The 27067-nt window shown below is 43.2% G+C and overlaps 1 protein-coding gene across 1 annotated transcript in view; it reads left to right on the forward strand.

The window, feature by feature from the left end:
• The window catches only part of LOC120066003 (SEC14-like protein 1), a 47672-nt gene extending 21461 nt beyond the window's left edge, over positions 1 to 26211 (forward strand). The window contains exons 3-16 of the mRNA XM_039017043.1: positions 12448 to 12597; positions 13437 to 13568; positions 14881 to 15009; positions 15519 to 15828; positions 15990 to 16099; positions 16267 to 16492; positions 18605 to 18693; positions 18798 to 18868; positions 19554 to 19725; positions 19885 to 20019; positions 20234 to 20368; positions 21003 to 21260; positions 21599 to 21777; positions 23238 to 26211. Of these exons, the coding sequence (XP_038872971.1) occupies positions 12448 to 12597; positions 13437 to 13568; positions 14881 to 15009; positions 15519 to 15828; positions 15990 to 16099; positions 16267 to 16492; positions 18605 to 18693; positions 18798 to 18868; positions 19554 to 19725; positions 19885 to 20019; positions 20234 to 20368; positions 21003 to 21260; positions 21599 to 21777; positions 23238 to 23343 (2202 nt within the window). The 3' untranslated portion in view covers positions 23344 to 26211. The remainder of the gene's footprint in view (positions 1 to 12447; positions 12598 to 13436; positions 13569 to 14880; positions 15010 to 15518; positions 15829 to 15989; positions 16100 to 16266; positions 16493 to 18604; positions 18694 to 18797; positions 18869 to 19553; positions 19726 to 19884; positions 20020 to 20233; positions 20369 to 21002; positions 21261 to 21598; positions 21778 to 23237) is intronic.
• Positions 26212 to 27067: the final 856 nt, after the last annotated feature.

Genomic DNA, 27067 nt, shown 5'->3' on the forward strand with positions numbered 1-27067 from the left:
ACTCTGGGCCTGTGAGAATTATCCTGATCTGTTTCACTTATCACAGGACTCCTCATTGCAAGGTCGAGATGCTGCGACGAATAATCGACGACAGCCCTCCCCCACTCCAACGCCTCGCTCTACCAGCAGTAGCACACACACACACACGTGTCACACAATTGACCGTTAGCATATTCTGCTGCACCTGCATGGTGCAGTCTACGTAGGGCCAAGCTGCAGTCAATGTGACTCACTACAGACGTAGGGAGCCAGTGTGACGTTAATAGGAATACGATTGACGTACATATTCCCATACAGTGTAATGTTTGTGTGTGTGTGTACATATGTATTGTATACATATGTAGGCTAGGCTATATGTACAGTGTGAGTCCCTCCCCTATCCTGCGTCTTCAAACACAATAACACACACTCTCCTTCTGTGCTGTTATTTCTCTGACGCAGTACACCACAAATCACCTGCGCCCTGCTCCCCCTGTCTTCCTTGTTGTCCCACGCTTCACGGCCCATAGCCTCCTGACACAGCAGCCTTTATTTCCAGGAAGCGATGACACGCTCACTAATACAGTCAATGGAGGTGCACCAATGCACCACAGCCAGTGAGGATGGGAAGACATTATGAAAAGAGGACCAGTTTCCAATAGCAAAGGTGCCACATTGTTTTCTGTAACTAATCAATGGGGATGGGAAGATGTTATAGATTGCCAATTTCCCACAGCCATCAATAAAGATGCCAGGGGTATGTGTTTCTTGTAAGTCAATGGAGGTGCCGCACTGGCCATACAGTGCCTTCGGAAAGTATTCAGACCCTTTGACTTTTTCCCCATTTTGTTAGGTTACAGCCTTATTCTAAAATTGATTAAATAGTTTTTTTCCCTCATCAATTTACACACTACCCCAAAGCAACATTTGTTTTAGTTTTTGCAAATTTATTAAAAACATCACATTTACGTAATTATTCAGACCCTATACTCAGTACTTTGTTTAAGCACTTTTGTCAGCAATTACAGCTTTGAGTCTTTCAAAAAAATTATATATTTACCTTTTATTTAACTAGGCAGGTCAGTTAAGAACAATTTTTTTTGTTCAATGATGGCCTAGGAACAGCCTTGTTCAGGGGCAGAACGACAGATTTTTTTTACCTTGTCAGCTCGGGGATTTGATCTTGCAACCTTTCGGTTACTAGTCCAACGCTCTAACCACTAGGCTACCTGCCGCCCCAGTCTTCTTGGGTATTGTTGCTACAAGCTTGGCACACCTGTATTTGGGGAGATTCTCCCAAGCTCTGTCAGGTTGGATGGGGAGCGTTGCTGCACATCTATTTTCAGGTATCTCCAGAGATGCTTAATTGGGTTCAAGGCTCTGGCTGGGCCACTCAAGGATATTCAGGATATTCAGAGACTTGTCCCGAAGCCACTCCTGCGCTGTCTTGGCTGTGCTTAGATTTCAAGGATGATCAATGGAAACAGAATGCACCTGAGCTCAATTTCAAGTCTCATAGCAAATGGCCTGAATACTTGTGCAAATAAGGTATTTCATTTTTGTATTTTTTATATACATTTGCAAAAACATTCTGAACCTGTTTTCGCTTTGTCATTATGGGGTATTGTGTGTAGATTGCTGAGGATTTGAAATGTTTGATTTAATCAGTTTTAGAATAAAACATAACAAAATGTAGAATAAGTCAAGGGGTCTGAATACCGTAATTGCTGGATTATTAAGCGCACCTGAATATCAGCCGTACCCACTGAATTTTTTACAAATATGTATTTTGTACATAAATAAACCGCACATGTCTATAAGCCGCAAGTGCCTACCGGTACATTGAAACAAATGAACTTTACACAGCCTTTAAACGAAACACGGCTTGTAACAAAAATAAATAGGCTTTAACGAAACACGGCTTGTAACAAAAATAAAAAATAAATAGCAGTAAACAGTAGCCTACCAAGAAAGTCAAACTTCATTGCGGTGGCGATTGTTTTGGCTTTCAGTCGGATCTGCACAGTTCCAACGTCTTATCATCGACTCATTAAGGCCAAGCTCCCGTGCAGCAGCTCTATTTCCTTTTCCAACAGCCAGATCGATCGCCTTCAACTTGAAAGCTGCATCATATGCATTTCTCCGTGTCTTTGCCATGATGAGGGTGACAAAATGACTACCGTAATCAGAATGATGGCAAGTTTGAGCGCGCTCAATTTACGTCACATTATGTGACGGTGCTCAGTTTTTTGGCGGCATGAATCTTGTGGGGGAAAAAAAAAAACATAAATTAGCCGCGTCATTGTATAAACCGCGAGGTTCATAGCGTGGGAAAAAAGTAGCGGCTTATAGTCCGGAAATTACGGTACTTTCCGAAGGCACTGTATATAGTCAAGGGCGGTAGGAAGACATTTATTTCTCATAAACTTCAATGTAGATGCAAGGGTTTCTTGTAACAGTCAATGTGTCCATAGCCAGGCAATGAAGATTTGATACCGACAGTATTTCCCAATACAATCAATGAACCTGCAACACTGCTCATACAAGATGCCAATGTTCCCTTTACAGTCACTGAGGATATGATACTGTCTACTTTTAAAAGTCAATGAAGATGGCCATTCCAGTTTCCCATTCCAGGAATTTCCAGTCAATGACATGCCATGTAGCCTAATACCAACCACCAGACTGGTATGTTTAATGCAGTAGTCGGCATCAGGAAATGCTGTGAGAGCAGACAAAATGTAGCCAATGAAACAACTGTTTCAATTGTGACCCCCTCGTTCTGCCCTGTGACCCCATCGTTCTGCCCTGTGACCGCCTCGTTCTGTACTTGGATCTACATTTGACACCTCTTTTTCAAGTAGCCTAACTCAGTTGGTTAAATATCAGGACTACTTTATGTTGCAGAGGTAGAACCATGTGTAGCATTACAGTGCAACACATTAGCTTTGTGTATGTCACGTTGGCAGTGGCCTCTCTAAATGCCTGTCTGGCCTTGGCACAGTGAGTGTGTACTTTTAGCTCAGCATTTCCTGCTCAGCATTTCCTGTTTTGATGGCAAGAGTGTTTGACAGCTGACAGATGGGCTTCCTCAGCTCTCCTCAGTCCTCTCTCTCCCACACACACACACACACACATATACCATCTCATGCAGACTGCATTCCCAGAAAGGGGGCCCATTCCCACTATACCGTCCTTGGCAGAGCCAAGAATACTGCCCTGACAATACCCTCTGTGTTGATGAGAGCTGTAGAGTGGGTGGTGGTGGGTACTAAGTAGCTGCCCTTTACAGAGCTTAGGCTAGCTATCTAGCTATTCAAATAGTTGTAATAGTTTTCACACCTCCCCACCGAAACAACACAATATTCTTTTGTGCACCAAACTGAATACTGCAGTTAAACTCTGTAGCTACTTAGCGTTGAGATTAAGTGTGGAAACAACCAGGATATGAACAATAAAATAGCCCATACACAATGTACAAAACATTAGGAACACCTTCCTAATATTGAGTTGCACTCCCTTTTGCCCTCAGAACAGCCTCAATTCGGCAGGGCAAGGTGTCGAAGCGTTCCACCGGGATGCTGGCCCATGTTGACTCCAATGCTTCCCACAGTTGTGTCAAGTGGGTGGTGGACCATTCTTGATGCACACAGGAAACTGTTGAGTGTGAAAAACCCAGCAGCGTTGCAGTTCTTGACACACTCAAACCTGTGCGCCTGGCAACTACTACCATACCCCGTTCAAAAGCACTTCAATCTTTTGTCTTACTCATTCACTCTCAGAATGGCGCATACACAATCCATGTCTTAAGGCTTAAAAATCTTTCTTTTACATGTCTCCTCCCCTTCATCTACACTGATTTGAAGTGGATATTGGTGTTCCTAATGATTTGTACTCTGTGTATAACAGGGAAGCCATTGCATCCTGATATGCCCCACTTTAAAACTGTATAACCTGTTAGCCTATGCTCTGTATTGAGCAGGAGTGACAGGCCTCAGTGTATTACCCAAGGACTCCCAACGGCGCGGTTCCACCTACTTCAGGCCACATGAACTATTCCCCGTTCAACACTCAGTCAATAGCTATTAAACAGGAGAGGTGAGGGACCGGGCAGGATAAGGAAACCGGTTTTGATGAGCAGTCAAAAGACTTGTTTAAATGGGGGCTATGACACCTGGCAGGAGTTTGCCATTTAAAGGGAATTTAGGCTATTCTACACTGCCTACAGAAAGGACAAACCATAGAAATATACTAGGAATACTCAAAGGGATCCTTAAAGCCCCTAGGCTGTGTCTCAATAGCTTGTAATGGCTTCCTTCCTCATCTCCTTTCCTTGACCCCTAATCCTCAAGGATGTGATGGTTGAACGTTTATGAAATCTATCCAGCCCCTTTCAGTACTCACAGAGGAAAGGAGACAAGGAAAGGGAGTCACTCAGGAGTATTAAGACAAGTTTTTTTTAATACCTATTTTTGTGGAACTTACCAAGTCTGGACTTGCACAAAACCACAATATTTTCTTTGCTTTTCAACCATTCAGAACAGTCTGGAACACAGCTGTCTCTCTCTCTCTCTCTCTCACTCCACTGTGACCTGCTTTTCTGGCTAAACTCTGAAAATAGAAACCATGAGGAATTTTTTTCCCCACATTACATTTGGTGCAGAGTGCAGCACACCTGAAAGCCTGCCCTGACCCTTTTAGGATGGATGCAGTCTTGTTGTGTAAGCAGGTGTGTGTGATCTCTTGAATAGATGTGGAATTATACTTCATATTTCAGCCTAAATGCCAGTGGGAGAGGTGCCTAAAATATTGCCAGTTGGACTACATAGCAGCAGCAGCACAGGACACAGCCACTGCAGAGGACCCAGCCACAGGCATCAAATATATTCTGGGGTCAAGTGGTTATTTGACCAACGCACGTCACACACACACCATCCTCTCTGCCAGCTAGGTCAGTAGACACGATCCAGTCAGTCTAATCAACAGCCACCATGTCCATGCCACCCTGTACCGTTCACCTCGCTACAGCCCGCATGTGGCACTCTGACACATTCCTCCACCCTACAGTCCTGCTTAAGAACCTATTGAACCACCATGGAACTCTGGGCCATGTTCAATAGGGGCCCTGGTCAAAAGTAGTAACACTATATAGGGAATAGGGCACAATTTCAGACACACTCAAAGTGTCCATTGCTCACTGCATCATAGTCAGCAACACTGCATTCCCCTGGCATTGGCAGTACAGTACTTTCCAGAATAGTGCTGAAAGCAATCACAATAATGCTCCTTTTGTTCCTCTGTTTACAATGTGAGTGTGTGTGTGTGTGTGTGTGTGTGTGTGTGTGTGTGGGCCCTGTCCTGAATTAAATTCACTTTGTGCTGGAAAAAGAGAAGAGAAATGGAATAATGCATATAGGGAATGTAAAAAAGGGGATTGTTCTCATTTCAAATATTACTATGAAATGTCATCTGAAGACTTGTGTAGGTCTATGTTGGACCAAAGAGCTTCGTATGTAACCTAACACTCCAAATACCTCAATCTCTTTTGTACAAATAGCTTAATTCTAAGGTAAACGTCTGTCTTTTCGAACAAGATAATTGTTTTGCCAACCATAAAAACCAAAAAGAACATTCCGGCCATATCACAGACATCTAAATGCCTTGTTTTTTGCTTTTGTTTTGATTTTGCCCTGGCAACCAAGCCCTCATCAAATGTTTTAGTCTCGAAAGCGGCCCCTCACCACAATGTCCTCGTCGCCGTTAAACGGCTGTTATAAATATAGGAACTGACGTCCTGTTGGCTCTTGGCTCTGTTGTTCTTACACAACAATGCTGATACAGTCCGGAGACGAGACGACACTCACACCCATCTAGGAAGTCCACTGGATTCCCAGGCAATTTCAATTGCGTTTGAGATTATGTCACTTGCAACTGTGTGAAAGTTGCTTTGCGTAACCCCAGCACTGTAGTGTTGTCTCTATAAACAGTGTTTTGATATAAGCAATGGGTCCCCCCATTACTATTGATTTAACCATTAGGATACGTCAGAACTGTGCAATTACATCAATATTCCCTCTGTGTGTGTGTTAGTGAGAGTGTAGGACTAGGTATCTGTGATCTCAGATTGTCGTTGGGCCTGTCTGCATTGTCCATTTTTAAAGCTTTTAATCAGATCCTGTCATCTGATCTAGAGTCAGTTCTCAGTGTCGGCTAGATCTCTGCTGATTGCCAAGTAGGGTGAAGAACTGATCCCAGAGCAAACCTTAGCTTAATTAGAGCTGATGTAATTGTTGTGATGTGTGTGTGTGTGTGTGTGTGTGTGTGTGTGTGTGTGTGTGTGTGTGTGTGTGTGTGTGTGTGTGTGTGTGTGTGTGTGTGTGTGTGTGTGTGTGTGTGTGTGTGTGTGTGTGGTGTGTGTGTGTGTGTGTGTGTGTGTGTGTGTGCCGTGCAGACAGGCTGCTCCGCCCCAAGCTACATGAGTCTCTACCCTACCCAACCTCTTTCACACATACAGTAGGCATACATAGCAGAACGGGTCTCATAACCACACTGCGGTCCAGTGGTCATTGACCATCGCAGGGCACGTCAATTTCCCTTCCCAACACACACATTTACACACACTCAAACATTATCACTGCTACTGACGAACGTCATTGGCAACACTGAGGCAGTCACCCGCCCACACGTCAGCTCCAGCAGCCTGACCTTGGCCAGTGTCCTTCCCTTTCTAAAGACCAGTCTCTTTCAAAGCCACTCTCACACACGTCTAGTCCCCTCTAGTCTGGAAATAGACGTGATAGTATCCTTCGGTTCCTTTTCCACCCAACTCATTCATTCCCACTCTTTTCACTTCCTTGCTTTCCATTCCAAAGTGTCCTCTGTTCCCCTTCCTGAAAACACTAAGAAATAGTTCCTCTTCCAGTCTTCCATGCCCGGTCTTACTATCCTTTCCTAAAGGAAGAAGGCCTGTTTTCTATTTCCTGGAAAGGATTAGGTAGTGTGTATTGTTTTGACATTTCCCCATGCATGTCTGGAAAGTGATCCTATAAACGTCCCAGCTACATTCCTGGGAATGTTGCTCACACACTTGGCCGGCCTATCCTTTAGTGTATCCTGTAGCTATGGCGACCTGAGCTGACACACACACACACATGCTTTCGTGCTTATTTGGAAACCTCATATAGCCAATTTTTTTGTAAAAATGTCTCTTTCCGTTTTGTTTGATAGCAAGCCTAATCTGCTCCGGGGAAGAGTTGAGCTGGAGGCAATCAAATCAAAATTTTCCGTGCTGTGGTGGATCTCCGCCAGTTGGGTCTGTTTGGATTAACTGCTGCATTTGACTGACTGTAGCTCTGTTAGAATCATGTGACAATGGGGCGGTGGCTCGCGTGACTGCCTAGGCCTTTGTCCCAATTACTGTTCATCTTTTGATTATTCTTAAATATTTCCCTCTTCCTTCCTTTCCGTCACAATACACAACCTCTGATATGAGAAGTTAAAGCAACATGTTGGGAAACCGTCCTGCCATTTCACCGATCAGCATTAATGATGGAAATGAAACAAGAAAGGAGACCATGTTAGAGTATTGGAACATGTCCTCGTCTTCCTCTTGTCAACGCCGAGCGTGACACACTTCTTCCATGACTTTTACCGACACCCTTATCTTGAATTGACTTTTTAAGAGGACCATGATGCTTTGTGTCAATATTAGACTGCCTAAGGCCTAAATATTGACCCAGTCTCCCTTGTGAGTTTCTGATGTTTGAGCATGTGCTCAGCTGTGACAGAGCAATGAGTCATGCTTGCAAATGTGGTATTTGAGTTTCAGTGATGTGACTCAGGCCTTTGATATGGAATTTTAAAATGTGTAATTTTAAAATATGTAATAAGTAGGTCATTTCCTGTTTGGAAGAGGCATCCCGGATCGATTTGATGTGTATCTCAAGGGCATCTAGCATCAAGTGACACCCTCAACAAGCTAGTACATTGTCTTTGGGCTACCACTAACAACCGCTACATATTACACACTGCACCATGTTTAGAAGGCACTTGGCGGGTTACGTGATTTCTAGTTACCATCATTGTTTTCCCCTCACTGATCTGGAGTCAGCTCTTCCCCCCCTCAGTCAGAACACTGAGTACTGTCCTGAATGGTGTTGTGTTTCTCTGTTAAAAATAGTCACTATCATGGCCTTTACATTTCCTGTTTTGCTTTCCTATTCATTGTGGGGTTTGTTTTCCCTTGTCATGTGACCTTTGTTTAGCATTGGGTGTATGTTTGACTCTAAGTACATCTAACCTCCAAAATAAATCAAACACTTGAGTAAATGAGGGATACAGAGTAGGCCTATATTAAAAGTAGTTGGTTCCACACAGGTGTGGTTCCTAAGTTAATTAAGCAATTACATCCCGTCATGCTTAGGGCCGTGTATTCAAATGCTTGGAAGGCCATTATTTTGGCTACCAGGGCTATGCCCCGATAGGATGACAATGCCCCCCATCCACAGAGTTTGATGAGCATGAAAACGATGTTAACCATATGCCATGGCCCTCTCAGTCACCAGAACTCAACCCAGTTGAACACGTATGGGAGTTTCTGGAGTGGCGCCTGAGACAGCGTTTTTCCACCACCATCAACAGAACACAATTATGGAATTTCTCCGTGGAAGAATGGTGTCAAATCCCTCCAACAGAGTTCCAGACACTTGTAGAATCTATGCCAAGGTGCATTGAAGCTGTTCTGACTCGTGGTGGCCCAACACCCTATTAAGACACTTTATGTTGGGGTTTCCTTTATTTTGGCAGTTACCTGCGTATGTAGCCTAGTGTGATATTTCAGACCAAAAACCTGTTGTTTTTGGTCTGAAATATCATGTTTGACATAAGGGTAAATCCATTTTGAATTCAATCACTTTTTGGCTGCGTACCTTTTTAATTAAAACAAAACTTGCCGTATGTGTTTGCCCATGGAATAAGTGGTCATAAAATGCATTTTTGGACCTTAATGCCAAAACATTCAGAAATGAAGGTTCTCAAAGTTGACCAAATGTCCATACCATGAAACATCCGTGTCTTCATCACTGGAAAAGAGAAACTGTTGAGTTTATCATTTAAAAGCTTACGGTGTTGTCAAACTATTTTATTATTTCATGGAGAGAAAAAAAATCATACATTTCAAAATGTTAAACCTTTTTAAACTCCGATTTGTTTCATCTCAAATGTTGCATATTTTGTAGTTTAGACCATTTTTCATATCATCTGAGGTTTTTGTGGTTTTTGTGTTGTGCCTGCCATCGGTTGAGCCAAAACATGCTCTTGAATACAGGGGCGGTGTAATTTAAATCCATAGAATGGACCTATCCCTTCAGACCACTGCAATTTAGCTTCTTTTTTTCTTCACTACCGCAAAGATGCCCATCATTCCACCCACCATCGAATGTCAACTTAAATGGTCATGTCTTTTCTATTTAATATTTTTTGGATTTCAATAGGTTTCCTATGGAGGATTGACAGTATAATTTAAAACAACAGATATTCCCATTCTCTGATGTGTGGACCTCCAACCATCTTTGTGTTACCATTTTGAAAGTAGAAATGTCTGTTATTCCCATTTTAGTACATTTCTTAGCCAAAACATAACACCCACCCTGTATTCAAGAGCATGTTGTCTCAACACAACCTGATGCATAATAGGGTCTAAGCTATGGGAATGTGTAATTGACCTTAAAGGTTAAAAATGACAAATTAGATTATTTTTTAACAATTCTCCAGAAATCTAAAATAGTTTTACAACCCTGTTTTGTAAGCTTTTAAATGATATCACTCAACTGTTTATCTTTTCCAGTGATGAAGACACGGATGGGGTACGCAAAATGGGTCAACTTTGATCACCTTTATCTCATGAATGTTTTGGCGTTCAGGTCCAACAAGTCACTTTCTGACCACTTCTACAATGGGAGAATATTTATGGAATGTTTCATTCAAATCAAAAGGGTTTCTGTCAAAAAGTGATTGAATTCAAATGTATTTGCCCAGAAATATTTGCTTTGTTTATGCAGTCTGGGGTGTAAATTGTTATTGGGATTGAACATGTTGGACGTTGAGTGTTTATTTTATTTATATATATATATATATATATATATATATATATATATATATACACATACATACATACATACATACATACCAGTCTGTTTTGTGTTGAGGTATGTTGTTGGGTGTGAAGAATTGTTTGTTGTATTTGGCCTACCCCTTCATATGATGTTTGGCGCCGTAGAGAGGATTTGTTGATGTTGATGCAGTAGCCTGTTTTGATGGGCGAACACCAAACACTGTGTTTACTCCTGCCATAGTGCTGACTGTACTCCTCCGAGAGCCTCTGTTCTAGACCAGAGAGAGAAACAGAACTCAGCATGATGATAGTGGACACAGCTCAATGTTTGCATTCCAAATGGCACCCTATTGCCTATATAGTGCACTACTTTAGCACTTTAGGGAATATGTTGCCATTTGGGACACAGCCAACAGCCCTGGCAGTGTTATTAGGCAGTCTGGTACCATGCTGACTGGGGCTACAAAAGAATGGGGGGTGCAGCTATTGCCAATTTCCAAAGCCCCTACTTAGCCTGGTTTGCTAGTCGACTCACACCGAGGCCTGAATACCGGTCCCATTTTAGCAGGGTAAGCTCTAGCCCTTATTACAGTTATATGACAAGGCCCTTTTTTTCACCTTTATTTAACCAGGTAGGCTCGTTGAGAACAAGTTCTCATTTGCAACTGCGACCTGGCCAGGATAAAGCATAGCAGTTCGACACATACAACAACACAGAGTTATACATGGAATAAACAAACATACAGTCAATAATACAGTAGGGGGGAAAAGGCTATATACAGTGTGTGCAAATGAGTTAAGGCAATAAATAGGACCATGGAGGCGAAGTAATTACAATATAGCAATTAAATACTGGAATGGTAGATGTGCAGAAGATGAATGTGCAAGTAGAGATACTGGGGTGCAAAGGAGCAAGATAAATAAATACAGTATGGGGATGAGGTAGTTGTCTAGGCTACAGAGGTGTTTCTCAACCTCCAGTCTGGCCCCAAAAAGGAAAAAGCCATAGCTTGCGAGTCCCTGGTATGAAAGGATTGCAAAACACTGGTTTTAGAGGACCTGAGCTGAACCCAAAGCCTTTTTAGAGGACGGGGACATCTTGCTCCAGTATAACTGATGATCGAGCTGTGAACACTGCCGGCCTTGAGTTTAAAAAGAAGCTTGTTCTTTTTCTCTCTCTTACTTTTAGCTTTTGGTGAGTGCTTTTACATGTATGTTTTCGGTCTGAGCCATCTTGACTAAGTGGTGGATTTGTGCCCGGTGGTGGCCTCTCATTGCCCCAACGCAAGTTCCCTCCTTTTTCTCACTCTCTCCTTCCTCTCTTCTCTCGCTCCCTCTCGAGACTGCAGACTCCAACTGGGCCAGGATAAGAATCTGCCCATTCAGCACAAAATTAAATAAATAATGGTATCTAGAGCAGCCAGGAAGAAGTAGACTAAATTAGTTCCTTTATTACAACACAGGGCACAGACTTGGCCTAGAATTAGCAAAGACGCTGTCATAATGTACAAGTCTCTTAACTGTACTGAGCGCAATGTCCCTTAGGTGTGCTGGAGCATCACCTTGTCTCCAACACCTCTCCAAACTGATCGGGGACCTTTCGATACATGTCCCCTCATGTCCCCTGGCTGCTTACGTAACCCTGCCAATCAGGTCCAGGATCAGTAATCAAACATTATGAAAGCAATGCAGGCCCATTGTGTGCCAAAGACCTTACGTTGTGTAACAGCTGCCTTCAGCAGCACAATAAATGAGGGCTGTGTCTGAAATGATACCCTATTCCCTTCATCGTGCACTACTTTTGACCAGGGCCCATAGGGTGCCATTTTGGTCGCGACCTAGGTGGTGTTATGTGTTTATGAGCAGAATTCTACTGATATATTGTGCCTGAGGTGCCATTAATGGGCCTATTATTACTAAGGCCTATTATTTTGCATCCTAGGTAATGAAACAATGCAATGTTGGCATGTGTGCCAGCTGCTGAGACAATTGGATACGAGTCAACGATAGAACCATAGTGAGGGGATGTGCGGGTCGGAGTTGAATAGACCTGAAGGGTGTTTTGTCTCTCGCTGTCTATCTTCTCTGTCCTAACCTCTCATGCCCACCTTTATCTCGTTCTCTCTCACTCACTTTTTTGAAATATGAAAACAGCTGATAAAATAGATTTTGGGAACTAGAATATCTAACAATTAAATGTCATTGTTGCATATACAATGGCTAGACTATCTTGTCTGATGCATCTCACGCTCTCTCAATTCAATCAAGTTTATTAACATGGAAGGTGAAGGAGTTTGCGTTGTTAAAACAAATGAGTCCCACACTAATAACCCTTTCTCTTTCCATCTCTCTCGCAGGCCTACGAGAGGCGATTTCCCACGTGTCACCTGATTCCCATGTTTGTGGACAGCGAGGTGTTGGGGGAAACTGAGCGCGAGGACGGATCCATACACCAGGTTCAGCGCCGCTGCAAACTGGACGTGGATGCCCCTCGTCTCCTCAAACGGGTACGGCTAACCTGTCGCTAACTTCTCTCTTGAGTCTTGTCAGTCAATCAATCAAATGTATTTATAAACCATTGTCAGTCAATGTGAGTCTTGTACTTTTAAGTCAATCAATCAACCAATCCAATGTATTTATAAAGCCCTTTTTGTACGTCAGGGGTTGTCAAAGTGCTTTACAGTAACACAGCGTAGACCACAAAGGCCAAGCAGATGCCATATGAGTGTTAGAGTATTGTTTAAAGTTTCTGCTCAATGTTTCCAGACTTCTGTGAAATATGACCTATAATTACTTCAAATATGAGTGAAATAGTTTTCCTTCCAAAAATGTTAAGTATGTTAAAAAGTAGCTTTTCTGTGTCGGAATGGTGTTGGCTTACCCCAAACAAAGAGTGGTGTTGATGTATACCGGTCATGAAAAATATTGAAGTGAGTAGACTGCTGATTGGCCAGCTCATCCTCCTCAGGAAGATGACATCTTCTTTGAGGAAATAGCTAGCATTTTTAAACGGTTTATTTAAGATACAAGTTTGAGGTGTTTTTCTCCAATTTATGCTTTGGCCACAAATACGAGTATAGGACGAGTCGGCAACATTATTTGGATACGAGTTAACAGAATATTCATTTTAAGTGAGATTTTCAGGTGACAGTTTAAATAAAGTTGCATTTGAAACATCCTTAGCTTGTATTCTAAGCGAAGCTGACATGACAAAAAACAACAACTCAAAAGACCTTAGGTAACACGCAAATCAGGCATCGGCCATTTTGTAATCAGTGTATCCGTTTTTCCTTTTTGACCATTTGGTTTTGCTGCAACTGGTTTCATGAGTGTACTTTGTGTGCAGATTGCGGGGGTGGACTATGTGTACTTCAGCCAGGAGAACACGCTGAACAAGAGAGAGAGGACGCTCCACATCGAGTCCCACAACGAGACCTTCTCCAACAGAGTCATCATCCACGAACTCTGCAGCTACTCGGTGTGTTACACACACACACACACACACACACACTTAAAATGTAGCTTTGGTTAGAATGGTTACATAAGCTACCTGTACATTCGCTAACACACATTCAAGCCTTGGCTTTATTTTGTCAAACGCATGCACACACACTCGCACTCAATCACACACTCACAAAGCCCTGTTAAACCACTTTGAAGCCAGCTGTCGGCAGCACACCTGTGCATTCACAATGTCTCCTCAAATGGACGGATCAAGCGGTGTTCCAACCAGCTCCTGATATGTAGCTACACACACGCCACTTCAGTCTTAGTTTTATATCACCTTATCTCACACGACACTGACACGCACACAGCCCTGTAAAAGCAAGTTGTAGACGGCACACTTGTCTGAAAGCCCTTCCCTCCAATGCAATCACAATGCAGAGAAAGCTGTGTTCCAACCAGCCTCTCATATGCTGCTTCCTTCCCACTGAATAATTCAGACCTTCCATTGTTCCCTGCAGCACTCCGCCTCAACACACTCACACACTGTTCTGGGGTCAGTTCTTTCACACCTCCCAGGCCTACTGCAGTGTGTTGCGGCACTCCCTACTCTGACCTCAGTGCTACTCTCACCAGGCTCCCGTGGTGAATGAATGCGCTCTGAGTTAATGAGGTCAAGCACATTGCATTAGCGTCTAACGAGGCTAGCGGGCCTATTTTAGGTCCGTTATGCAGCTTTCCTTATGAAAGAACGGTTACAGTTAGCTAGCGGATGCTAACAAGGCTAGGTAGCTCAATTAGACTGAGCTAAAGTTGGCTAAAGCTGACATATTTTGGTAGCCAGAGATAACAGGTATCCAACGCCGGAGCTAGCCGAAGAGCTACATAGTAAAATAAGCTCTTTCAGAAGTTGTGTGTCACGGAGGGATCACTGTATGACTTGCCTCGGTTTGCCTAGCGGTGTCTGACATTCAACACTCTCACTCCCAGTCCTAACTAACACACTTCACTCGCTGACATTCAACACTCTCACTCCCAGTCCTATCTAACACACTTCACTCGCTGACATTCGACAAAATCTATTTTGATACAATCTCGGGCTGTGTGTGAATGTGCTGTCTGTGCTTGATACCGTCACAAAATGTCCTCCTCCTATCAATACTTGTTGGCATATAACGACACAACCTGTCAGTATTGGTATAATGCCAGTGGGCAGTGTCATCGGTACGCGCTCCCACACATAGCTGAGGATGTGTAGCTTGTAGTGTGCGTCAGCGCTCGGCACAGTCATATTGGCGTGTGGTTGCCACGGTAACACGTGTATCTTCTCTTTCGTGTGTGCGCAGGCCCACCCTGAGAATGAGGACTGGACGTGTTTCGAGCAGTCGGCCAGCCTGGACATCAAATCGTTCTTTGGCTTCGAGAGCACGGTGGAGAAGATGGCCATGAAGCAGTACGCCAGCAGTATCAAGAAGGTGTGTGTTTGTGAGCCAGATCGGATCAGGGTCATATTCATTAGACACTAACAGTAAGAAACAGTAAGAAATGTTGGCTTTCGTTTACCGTTGGTACGTTGCGCCCTAATGAATACAACCCAGATGTATCATATTTAGAGAATTCACCAGAGGTCAAACATTCCCCTCATGCAAAAAATAATTAATCCAACTAGGTTCCATTTCAACTCAATAAGTGAATTGAAATTCCAATTAAAAAAGAACCTAATTGTATTGGGAATTTAATTCATCTCCTGCATTGAGTTAAATGAAAAGGAACCATGGAATCCAGTGTTAATACAGCAGACATACCATTGGGCCGTGAGTGGTGAGGTCTAGTGCTAAGCGGCTCTTATTATGTAATGTAAGCCAATTTGCTGACCCAATGTAAACAAATTCCCTATTTAGCCTCCTTCCATATTAATAACTCTAACTCTGTCTTCTTTTTCTCACTCTGTCATTCTTTCTCTCCCTCCCTCTCTCGTCTTCAGGGTAAGGAGATCATAGAGTTCTACCTAAACCAGCTAGAGGAAGAGGGGATAAGCCACGTGCCCCGCTGGACTCCCTCCCTGGATGCTTCCTCCTCCTCCGTCACCACCAAACCTGTCTGTGCCACCCCAAAGCTCCTCCAGCTGGAGCAGCCTGTCACGCCCGCCGTCTCAATCCCCGTGTCCACAGATGCCAATGACCATGAGATTGCCAATGCCATCAATAATGATGCCACCCAAAGTGATGCCACCAGCAACGATGCCACTAACCAACCTGACGACCAGACAGAGAACCAGACGGGCACGCCTGATGGTTAGTACTAATGAATGATTGAGACACTGTTCAAAAGTTTCAATACATTAGGGAAATGAGAGAAACAATTTTTAAGTGGTATTTAGCTGTGTGATTGATTTTGAATGAGATTGAATTGACTGACTTGAGAATTCCCTAAATTGTGTGTGTGTGTGTTGTAGACAAGTTGGATGCAGACTACATCAAGCGCTACTTGGGAGACCTGACGCCTCTGCAGGAGAGCTGTCTGATCAGACTACGACAGTGGCTGCAGGAGAGCCACAAGGGCAAGGTGAGACACACATACACCCTTTCAGCTTTCAATACACACATACTAAAGCATATTCTATCTTTAAAATCATACTCTGCTACTTGAGACACAAACATAGAGGCATGCGTGACATGCTCACACGCGCACGCTCTTACCCTGCCCCCTCTGAACCCCTCCCCCCCTTGGAGACCCTTACCCTCACTCCCTCCTCGCCACCTTTCCAGATCCCTAAGGACGAACACATCCTTCGTTTCCTGCGGGCCAGGGACTTTAACATGGAGAAGGCCAGGGAGATCCTGTGTCAGTCCTTAACATGGAGGAAACAGAACCAGGTGGACTATCTGTTAGAGACGTGGACCTCACCACAGGTCCTCAATGACTACTACACTGGAGGGTGGCACCACCATGATAAAGGTATGGAGTATGGACACAGAGAGAGATGCTCAGGCATACACACACACACAATTAGTTGCTAATAATTGTCATGAAGTCTTGATTTGATGTAGAGGGGTAGTCATATGATGTTCACAAAATACAGTAGTCACTCAGAATTACTCAGACACACACAGTACAAACACTGTTGTACTCGTATTATTTACACATGGTAAAAAAAAAACTTGTGTGTGTGTCCTGTTTCTTTGTAAGTTGTTAACAGAAGTAACTTCCCAAAACGTCACTTTGTATTTCACTGTAATAGAAAAAGAAGTCTAAGCCACAACTTCCTGTCATACACCATATTCGTCCAATGAAGGAATACAACTTAGAATTGACATTGCAGTTCACCAGTCCCAATTTCAAATACGTTGTTGTTACTTCATACTTGCCCTGGGTATTTGCATGCTCTGGTTTATTGCATGTCTTCACGGCAGTCCCAAGGCATTGCGCTCATCACACAATTAAATGTATAAGAGCCTAGTTTGAGGAGCAGAATGGCTTATCACCTGTTAGACAGCGCGAGAGCAGCTCCGTGCTTTTCTAAGCAACAAATAACAATTCTAAATGCAATCGTGTGTAAACTGTTTTGATGGCCACGATTGGAAAAAGAGCTACTGTTTTGTTTTTTGTTTTTTTTCAATCTCGTAATTAAAGCGCGCCTCCCATTCGCCGGTGCATAGGCTAAAGTCATCGGTAGGCAGGCTATCAGCGCGTCACACCCCACTTTGCAATGTGAGCGTGAGGCAGCATACTTGTTTGAAACCTGAACGTTTTACTTTACTTCAAATAATGAGACATGTCTTACCTTGCTTCAAAGTAGCATAGCCAAAATCCATCCATAGACATGTGGAATCAGGTATTTTATAAAGCCTTCCTCATACCATTTAACCAATATGATTTTATAAAGACTTCCTCATACCATTTAACCAATATGATTTTATAAAGCCTTCCTCATACCATTTAACCAATATGATTTTATAAAGCCTTCCTCATACCATTTAACCAATATGATTTTATAAAGACTTCCTCATACCATTTAACCAACATGATTTTATAAAGACTTCACCATACCATTTAACCAGTAGGATTTTATAAAGACTTCCCCATCCCATTTAACCAGTAGGATTTTATAAAGACTTCCCCATCCCATTTAACCAGTAGGATTTTATAAAGACTTCCCCATCCCATTTAACCAATATGATTTTATAAAGCCTTCCTCATACCATTTAACCAACATGATTTTATAAAGACTTCACCATACCATTTAACCAGCATGATTTTATAAAGACTTCCCCATCCCATTTAACCAGTAGGATTTTATAAAGACTTCCCCATCCCATTTAACCAGTAGGATTTTATAAAGACTTCCCCATCCCATTTTTAACCAGTAGGATTTTATAAAGACTTCCCCATCCCATTTAACCAGTAGGATTTTATAAAGACTTCCCCATCCCATTTTTAACCAGTAGGATTTTATAAAGACTTCCCCATCCCATTTAACCAGTAGGATTTTATAAAGACTTCCCCATCCCATTTAACCAGTAGGATTTTATAAAGACTTCCCCATCCCATTTAACCAGTAGGATTTTATAAAGACTTCCCCATCCCATTTAACCAGCATTTCTCACCTGTTCTATTGGTTTTCATATCAACTTTATTTTGTTGTCCAGAAGCCAAAGACCCAACCCATCCTAGTTGTTGCTATTAGATTCCCCCTCTACGTTTCTAGCAGAGATTTTAATCTCTGTCATATATGGAGCCACTTGCATTAGGCACACTGTTTTAGAACTGTTTTCCCACACATTGCATTTTGGTAAATGTTTGAAAAGTATGCTTGATTAGCTGCTTCATTACAGGAGTTGAATGTTCAATAATAGACTATAATTAGCCTTTTGACTGGAAGACGATAGACTTGCTATTGTTGCATGTTTCTCATAATGAAAAATGTCCATTCCTTGTATGCATAATATTTTACTGTTTGGAATTGTATTTTTTGTTGACTGGTTAATGAGGGTTGGTTAGTCGGCAGCAAAATGGACCGACATTTGCATCCCTAGACTATTCAAATTATGCGTCTGTGTGTCCTTCCAGAGGGTCGTCCTCTCTATATCCTGCGTCTGGGACAGATGGACACCAAGGGGCTGGTCCGAGCCCTGGGAGAGGAGTCTCTACTCAGACACGTGAGTGGGCCTCTTCTGCTGTCAGTCATACATGTGTTAACTAAAGTGTGTGTGTATGTGTAAGCATACCTACATTAAGTGTGTGTCTGTTTTTAACCCTTCAGGTTCTATCCATAAACGAGGAGGGCCTAAGGCGCTGTGAGGAGAACACGAAAGTCTTTGGCCGACCAATCAGGTACACACCCCGTTGCTATTTGGTAGTAGCTCCACCACTCCCTCTGATAGGTCAATTGGAGTTTAAGCCATATTGCATACACCTATCCAGGCCTCTCAGATCTACAGGACACGAGTTCCTGGGAGAAGGGGGACTAAACAGAGTCCTATGGGACCTCTGTTGCTAAGCTAATGTGTATCATGGGAATTGCCTTGGTGCCGTGGGGTTATTAACACAGAGTGTTGGGGATGCTCTTTAAAGTTATCTCAAGGAAAGAATGGAGGGTTCCTCTCTGAAGGATTTGGGTGAGAAAGAGAGAGAGAGAGAGAGAGAGGGAAATTGATTAAGTGACAGAGAAATGGAGCGAGTGAGAGGAGAAGCGGAAAAGAGAAGGAAAAAAAGAGAAAGAAGGTGAGAATGGGGGGTGTTACCTGGCAGCTGTCAGGCTTATCAGATGGACGTGACTGTGGAGAGAAGCCATGCAGGAATCTATCTCAAGTGTGCTAGGGTGGAATGTCATGGAGCTTCGCCGACGTACGACAGGGAGCCAGAGCCCCTGATTGAGAGAGTGGGAGCAATCTGTCCGTTTCTGTTTTTTGTCGTCATAAGGTCGTATTTGGAAATGTAATGTGTATTGTACTTACAATCTGTGTAGAGTACTTAAAATCTCACCCTCCTACCTCCTCTCTCTCTCTCTCCCCTCTAGTTGTTGGACGTGTCTGGTGGACCTCGAAGGGTTAAACATGCGCCACCTGTGGCGACCGGGGATTAAGGCCCTTCTGAGAATCATTGAGGTGGTGGAGGCCAACTACCCAGAGACCCTGGGACGTCTGCTCATACTGAGGGCTCCTAGAGTCTTCCCTGTGCTCTGGACCCTGGTGAGACACTATGAAATACTATTGTTTGAGACTCCTAAACGACACCCTATTCCCTATATAGTGCTCATAGGGCACTAGATAAGCTGCAGTTAGGCATGATGTATTTAGGTGGGAGCAGTAGGGTGTTGACTCGTCCCACCGTCTCTGTCCTGTATTCAGGTGAGCCCGTTCATCGACGAGAACACCCGTAAGAAGTTCCTGATCTACGCTGGAAATGACTACCAGGGCCCCGGTGGCCTGCTGGACTACATAGACAAGGAGGTCATCCCTGACTTCCTGGGAGGAGAGTGTATGGTGAGTCACTGTGTGGGGGCGCGTGCGTGTGTGGTGTCATCACCCAACATAGTCACATTGTCGTGTGGTTGCCATGATAACGTTTGTATCCCTTTTTCGTGTCTGTGCGTGCATATAAATGATATTATGAATTTGAATTTAAGATCCTAGCAAACATGTACTTTCTATGCAGTTTTCGTTCTCCTATGGCCTAGTTCTTTGTGTGTCTGTGCAGTGTGAAGTCCCAGAGGGAGGCCTGGTGCCCAAGTCTCTGTACCGTACTGCAGAGGAGCTGGAGAACGAAGACATCAGCCTGTGGACAGAGACTATCTACCAGAGTGCCAGTGTCTTTAAGGGAGCGCCCCACGAGGTGAGCCCCAATACAGTGCACCTCGGCTGGGGCAGAGCAGAGAGGACTCGAGGAGAGCGGGGCGACTGTGGCCTTAGCTGGAGCTTTGAAGTCATTTGTGGAGAAGGAGAAATAAGAAAGAGAGAGAAGGGCAGATAGGTGGGAGGAGAGAAAGAGAGAGATGGGGAAAGGTATGGGAAGAATGAGAGAAAGATGTGGATAGTGAGGAAAATAATTAACAAGCCAAACGTTGGTCTGCTGAAGTTACTTGACCAACACTGCCACCCGCTGGAGAAATCCTGAAAGTGCATTCAAACTGATCTTCAGACATTTAGCCACTGTTCTGTCACAAATTGAACATGAACGTTGCTTTGAGAGGAATCCGCACCCATTTGTTATTTTGTTTCTGTTACAGGAAAGTAGATGATATAATCTATTATAAACGAAGCCATGTGGATACTACTCGGTAGAAATCTGCTGTCTTACCTCCCTCTGTCATCTGTTCTTTTTAATTATTTCTCAATCTCTTTTACTTCTACTCTTCTCATCTCTTTTTCTCACTCCTGATTTTCCCATCCTTCCCTTTCTCATCCCTCCCTCTTTCTCCTTTTCTCTCCCCTCATCTTCAACCCTCCTCTTTTTCTCTCCCTCCCAGTTGGTGATCGAGATCATCGACGCCTCCTCCGTGATCACCTGGGACTTTGACGTGTGTAAGGGCGACGTGGTCTTCCACCTCTACCACTCGAAGCGCGCCCCCCAAACCCCCCGCAAGGACCCCCTAGTGGGGCAACACAGCAGCATCACCACCCCCGGGGGGAACAACGTCCAGCTCATAGACAAGTCCTGGACCTTAGGCCTGGACTACAGCATGGTGGAGTCACCACTCACCTGCAAGGAGGGGGAGAGCGTGCAGGTCAGCAATGGAACAGCAGACTAGTTGTTCATAGTATTGAGAAAGACATGAGGCATGCAGGTGGCTCTTTGTCAGTGCCTGAGAGAATCTCTTGACTGAATGAATGAATTAAGATTGACTCATTAAAATATACAGGTTTGCGTATTACACCAATGTTGAAACCAGTTGTTTAGTGTTGTGTGATTTTTAAATGCCTTTCGATACTTTCGAACATTCAGATTGACAATGATTAAAACCTCTCATCTAATGCACCTCTCTCTTTCCCCCTCTCCTCCTCCTCTCGCCGTCCCTCTCCTCTCGCCGTCCCTCTCCTCCTCCTCTCGCCATCCCTCTCCCAGGGTTCCCACGTGACCAGGTGGCCCGGGTTCTACATCCTGCAGTGGAAGTTCCACACCATGCCGGGCAGCGCCTCCACCAACCTGCCCCGCGTGGACGACGTCCTCGCCTCCCTGCAGGTCTCCTCACACAAGTGCAAAGTCATGTACTACACAGAGGTCATTGGCTCCGAGGACTTCAGGTTAGTAGCTTTGTGTGTGTGAGCTGATATCAAATGGGTCATCAAAGTAAATGTAATTTCTTTTTAAATCATACTGTATTTTGTGTTATGATTGTGTCATATTTTTTTCCATTTGATATTTTTTGTACACAATATTGACTTTAACATTGTCCATTGTAGCCATTATGAAGTGCCAAGTGTAGGCTTTCTGTCCTAAAGAGAGAGATGTCCTTTTTACCCTCCACTCTTTCTTTTCAATGCGCTCCTGTCCTCTTATCGCTCACCAACCCCTCTTCCACTCCTCCTTCTGTCTCTTCTCTTTCTGTCTCTTCCTGTGAAGAATGGCTTGCTTTGATGTTCAAAGTTTGTAAGTGGACTTGTGTTCCCTTAGCTTTGCATTGCGTTTGGTTGCTTATGAGAACTCCCATTTAACAGTTAACGACAGCTCTAAGATGCTAGCATCTTGACCCTTCGCTTATGGCTTTATTTGAGCATTACCTCACCAGCAATGCTAGGCTTTCTCTGTGCGCTTCAGCTAGAAAAAGGCCACTCACTCACTAAGCTAGCTAGTCTCGCCCTTGCATGAATGACCAACAGACACATGGCCTTTTTAGTTTGAGTTTCCTTCCTCCTTTGCCACAAAGGGCTACCTGTATTTCAGGGTTCCCCAACTGGCGGCTTTAATTTAGGAAATCTGTTCCCAAGTATTCCCATGCATAATAGAAGTACGTGATGTCATACAAATCTTAAGTACATATAACATTTATAGGTTTTAATCCAAATATGATATCTGTTTGGGCTTCTTGCGGTCAATTTGCAGTCTACAAAGGATTTGTAATTATGTTCCGGCCCCCTGACCATCTGCTCAAGACCAAATCAGCACACAGCTGAATGTAGCTGATGATCCCTGCTGTGTTTTTCTGCCTCTGCAAATTGGTTGATAAGGATAAGAAGTCTGTCATTCGTGCCCCTCAAAACTATCACTGAAGCATGAGAGGCCATGTTTTAGTCCCCGTGGGTTAGAAGGACAACCTATTTAGTGCAGTATGCTAAATGAATGTCACACAGGGTGGATTCACCTCCGTTTGGTTTGACTTGCTGCATGATCTACACTATTCAGCACCAGACTTGACAAAGCAGGAGCTTGAACTGGGCATCATTAATACCAGACCAGGGATCAAATACTATTTGAAATAATTTCCTATGTGACGAGAGAGAAAAAATAAAAATAAATGTTTATAATTCAGCTGTGCTTGATTGAGCTTTCCTGCTGCAATATAACCAATAAAAGAGTCCCACAAGTGCAAACCCCTCCCACTGGTCACTCCTAATGCAAACGCTCAAAGTAATTGAAAGATTTCAAATAGTATTTGCACCCAGGTCTGATTTTTTTTTTTTAAGCCCATTTAGTATGTAGTTCTAAAACCTTAGTTAGGCCAACAATACGTTTAAATAAAATAATCTAACCTTTTTTCTCTCAGGGGCTCTATGACCAGTTTGGAGTCGAGTCACAGTGGTTTCTCCCAGCTCAGCCACGCCACCTCCACCTCTAACCACTCCCAGTCCAGCTCCATGATCTCCAGGTAGAGGACTACATCTGCCACGGACTTACAATTCTCCCTCTGCTGAACTACAAGTCCCCGCTCCTCCAGCCTTCACAGTCCACACTTCCCGCCCTAACCACCTCAAACCTGTACTACTATTAGTCAGTCACAATGTGGATCTGAAGCATGCTTGCACAACAGAGGATAAAGAAAATGTCGGCGGTTGAAAAACTGAAAACAAAGACTTGTGATTTAAAGGGCTCCTTTTTTCTTGCAGCAGGCCATGTATATTTTTTCCCCAGCTTTCTCCTGGGCTGCTGAACAGAACGTTGGCAGAACGTTTTCTGCTTGCTGAGACTTTGGTAGGTGTGGGAAGTGTCGCACCCATGGAGCGCAATGCCAGATCAAGCAATTGTCACACTCATTTAAGGAGCTGTGGGACTGGATTAAAAACGGGATGCGTCGATACATATGTGCATTAGAACACTTTACACACATGCACACTTCCAAGGTGTTGGTTATACTGGATGCGCTGTTACATAAGAACATGGACACTTTTTATAGGTTGAAGAAACGGGAAGCGCTGTTACCTGCAGACAAACATGCTCAAACATAGGAAGACACACAAACTCACATACTGTATAGACACAAACCATAAACACACCTGCAATGACATGCAGAAAAACACAATATTTGCCATATCACCAGTGGGGTTTGTCTCTACCTGGTGAATTGTTTATAGGTCAGGATTGGGGTAAAGCCGTCGCGAGGTATCGTTTAGAAGCAATAAGCAGAGTTCGAATATCAACTATTGAAATAATTACATTTCTATTTATCATGAAAATGTTATGTATGGAGGTTTGTCCTCATGGGTGCTATATGTGCAATGTATAGTACAGTTCCCGGGTGACTAGATGGACGGACAGACAGACATTTAATTTAGCTAAACTTTCATTTGGAGAAATAGACAGAAATTGCCAGAGGTTATTTTGGAAATTTGAATTCACAAATGGAATTTGAATTGACACATTTTAAATGTGTTCGCAAATTCATCTACACATCTAGTCTCTTTTGGGCACAAGACACTTAACCAGTGATTACATTTAAATTCTTGAATTTCAATTACTCTGACTTGAATTTGAATGGATTTTACCCCAAAATGAGTGTTTCCCATCTGTCCCTGTCTGCAGGAATGAACCTGACCCGTAGCTAGGTGTGGTTGTGGTCATTGGTTTGAATGTGCTACTGATGGTCAGGTGAGCTTTTGTTAGCCAATGGAGTTCCCCGAACTGTCAGGGTCACAGGTTTAGGTCAAACTGCTATTCTTTATAGAGGGGTAGATAGAGAGGGAGGAAGTGAATGTTTTTTTTGTGGTGAAGCTTATCATTTGCTACTGCGCCATTCATGGAAATGTATTGATGCATACATGTACTTGGGCTAGTGCTGGTTGGATTGTTAGTTTTCAGTGAAAGTGAAGTGGGTTGCTGCATGTTCATATTGGGATATGGTTGATTTGATGATTTTAGTTTAGGAGTTACCATAGTAACTACTCATGAGCCATTTGTTAGCACCATTTTAGCCTTTGTAACTAACCGTGTATATAAGAAATATATCTGCTTGGTTAGGGGACACCCCCTTTGCCTCGACTGAGCGAGGTGGACGATGTTTCCAATGTAATGCAACGTACCCATGCAAATAATGTTCTGGACAGCCACCTGGTGCTTCTAAAGCACCAAAGACGACGACAAAAAACTGTTCCGTCTTATAGTTTCCATGTTGTTGTTTTTTTGTCAAACTAGTTTGGAGTGTTTTAGGGGATATTTTGTGAGCTTCAAGCTCACGAAAGAGACATTGAACTTCTCTACAGATTACTGTCGGGCTGTTTCAAAGGTTCGGTAAGCTTTTGCCTTGCGTTACAAGCTGAGGCTCTCTCAAGACAAGTAAGCCCATCCAGACTGGTCAGTATCACCATGCTGCTGCTTGATGTTAGAGGGCCAAAGACGTGTTTGTTGATGGGGCGTCGGATCTCACTCCAAGGATTATCGGCCAATCAGGCTAGCAGCACATGTCTGTTTTTAACAGCTTTTTGAGATGCTACTTTTTTAACGACGATAACGAAAACCCCAAGGTCAAAGTGAACAGTCTAATGTCTAACTGGAATAACATGAAATGCTTTGCTCACTGAGGAAAGGACCCGCTCAGAACGAGGGCTGTTCAGAATGGACTCACTAAGTTAATGAATGAATGGAATAATGAGTAACTAAATGTCTGTAAGGGTGTCACCCATGTCAGGTCTGAGGATGTATAGTTGTACTTATTGTCTTCTGTACTCATTTTAACCTTGAAGCATGTCTAGAGATAGACTAGCGTAGTTTCCTACTTTCCAGCTCTCTATCAAAGGAAACTCATGTCCACAATGTGTAACGTGCTCAACGGTTCACCAAGCTTTAGAGAAAGGTTCCAGTCCTGGATATATCTCTTTGAACACGACATGCGTGTGAGAGGAGACAATGTTAGTTTTTCCTTTAGCTGAGATGGAACAGTGCTTTAGAAGTGGCTCACTGTTTTAAACCAGAGGCCGATGTCTTCAGTTACCTTTCAGTTTCATCAATTGACCTCAACATAATGTCACTGCTACTACTGAAATGTATCTGCTATGTAACCTGCTTTGCTCTACTTGTCAACCTTCACTTTTTCTTATCTCATTTACATATGAGGGCTCTTTCTATCTTGTTTGTCACCAACCATATCCTGATTTCTCCATTTCTCTCATCTAGCCTCCCTTCCTGTAAGACAACGATAATGTTGCATATCTTTATTTCCCTTGAAATTCATAATTATGTTTAAAGAAAGAACTTCAAATTAATATAAAATAGCGCCTTTCCAATTTTTCAAACCATTAAACTTGAATTATGAGAATTAAAAGTTGTCCTGTTTGTGTAACATATCTTTCTACTTTTGATCCGGCTTCAACCTGCAATACACGCAGCAATCTTAGTTTAAACTCAATTTGACTGTGTCAATGTGGATGCATTTAGTTAGCTCAAGTCACCTACATACAGATATCTCAGGCAAAATGATAATCAGAAAGAGTTGAACATTGAGTGGATGAATAGGTGAACCGATGGATGGATGGGATTACATGCAAGCTGGGGTTTTTAGACTGGAATGGAAGATGGTCTCTGAATTACAAGCAGATAGTATGCACTGAGGGACAGTTTGAAGCCTAAAATCTCATTTGAAAGTGCTTTCTTGGCAACATGAAAATAGTTAATTACTGTATGGGGATTGAGGAGCTGTCCAAGGTACTACTGCCTAATGCCCACTAGGTGGCAATCATCAAATATCAAACAGAATATGCACAATCAAATCAACATTTTATTTGTCACATGTGCCGAATACAACCGGTGTAGTAGACCTTACAGTGACATAATTGCTTAAGCAAAAAATACAAATTACAAATATAGAGCAACAGTAAAATAACAATAGCGAGGCTATATACAGGAGGTACCGGCACAGAGTCAATGTGTGGGGGTACATGTTAGTCAAGGTAATATGTACATGTAGGTAGAGTTAAAGTGACTATACATAGATAACAGAGAGTAGCTGCTGTGTAAAAGAAGCATCTGGGTAGCCATTTGATTAGCTGTTCAGAAGTCTTATGGCTTGGGGGTAGAAGCTGTTCAAAAGCCTTTTGGACCTAGACTTGGCGCTCCAGTAACGCTTGCCCTACAGTAGCAGAGAGAACAGTCTGACTAGGGTGCCTG

The sequence above is a fragment of the Salvelinus namaycush genome, chromosome 2 (assembly GCF_016432855.1).
Source record: "Salvelinus namaycush isolate Seneca chromosome 2, SaNama_1.0, whole genome shotgun sequence".
Classification (NCBI taxonomy): Eukaryota; Metazoa; Chordata; class Actinopteri; order Salmoniformes; family Salmonidae; genus Salvelinus; species Salvelinus namaycush.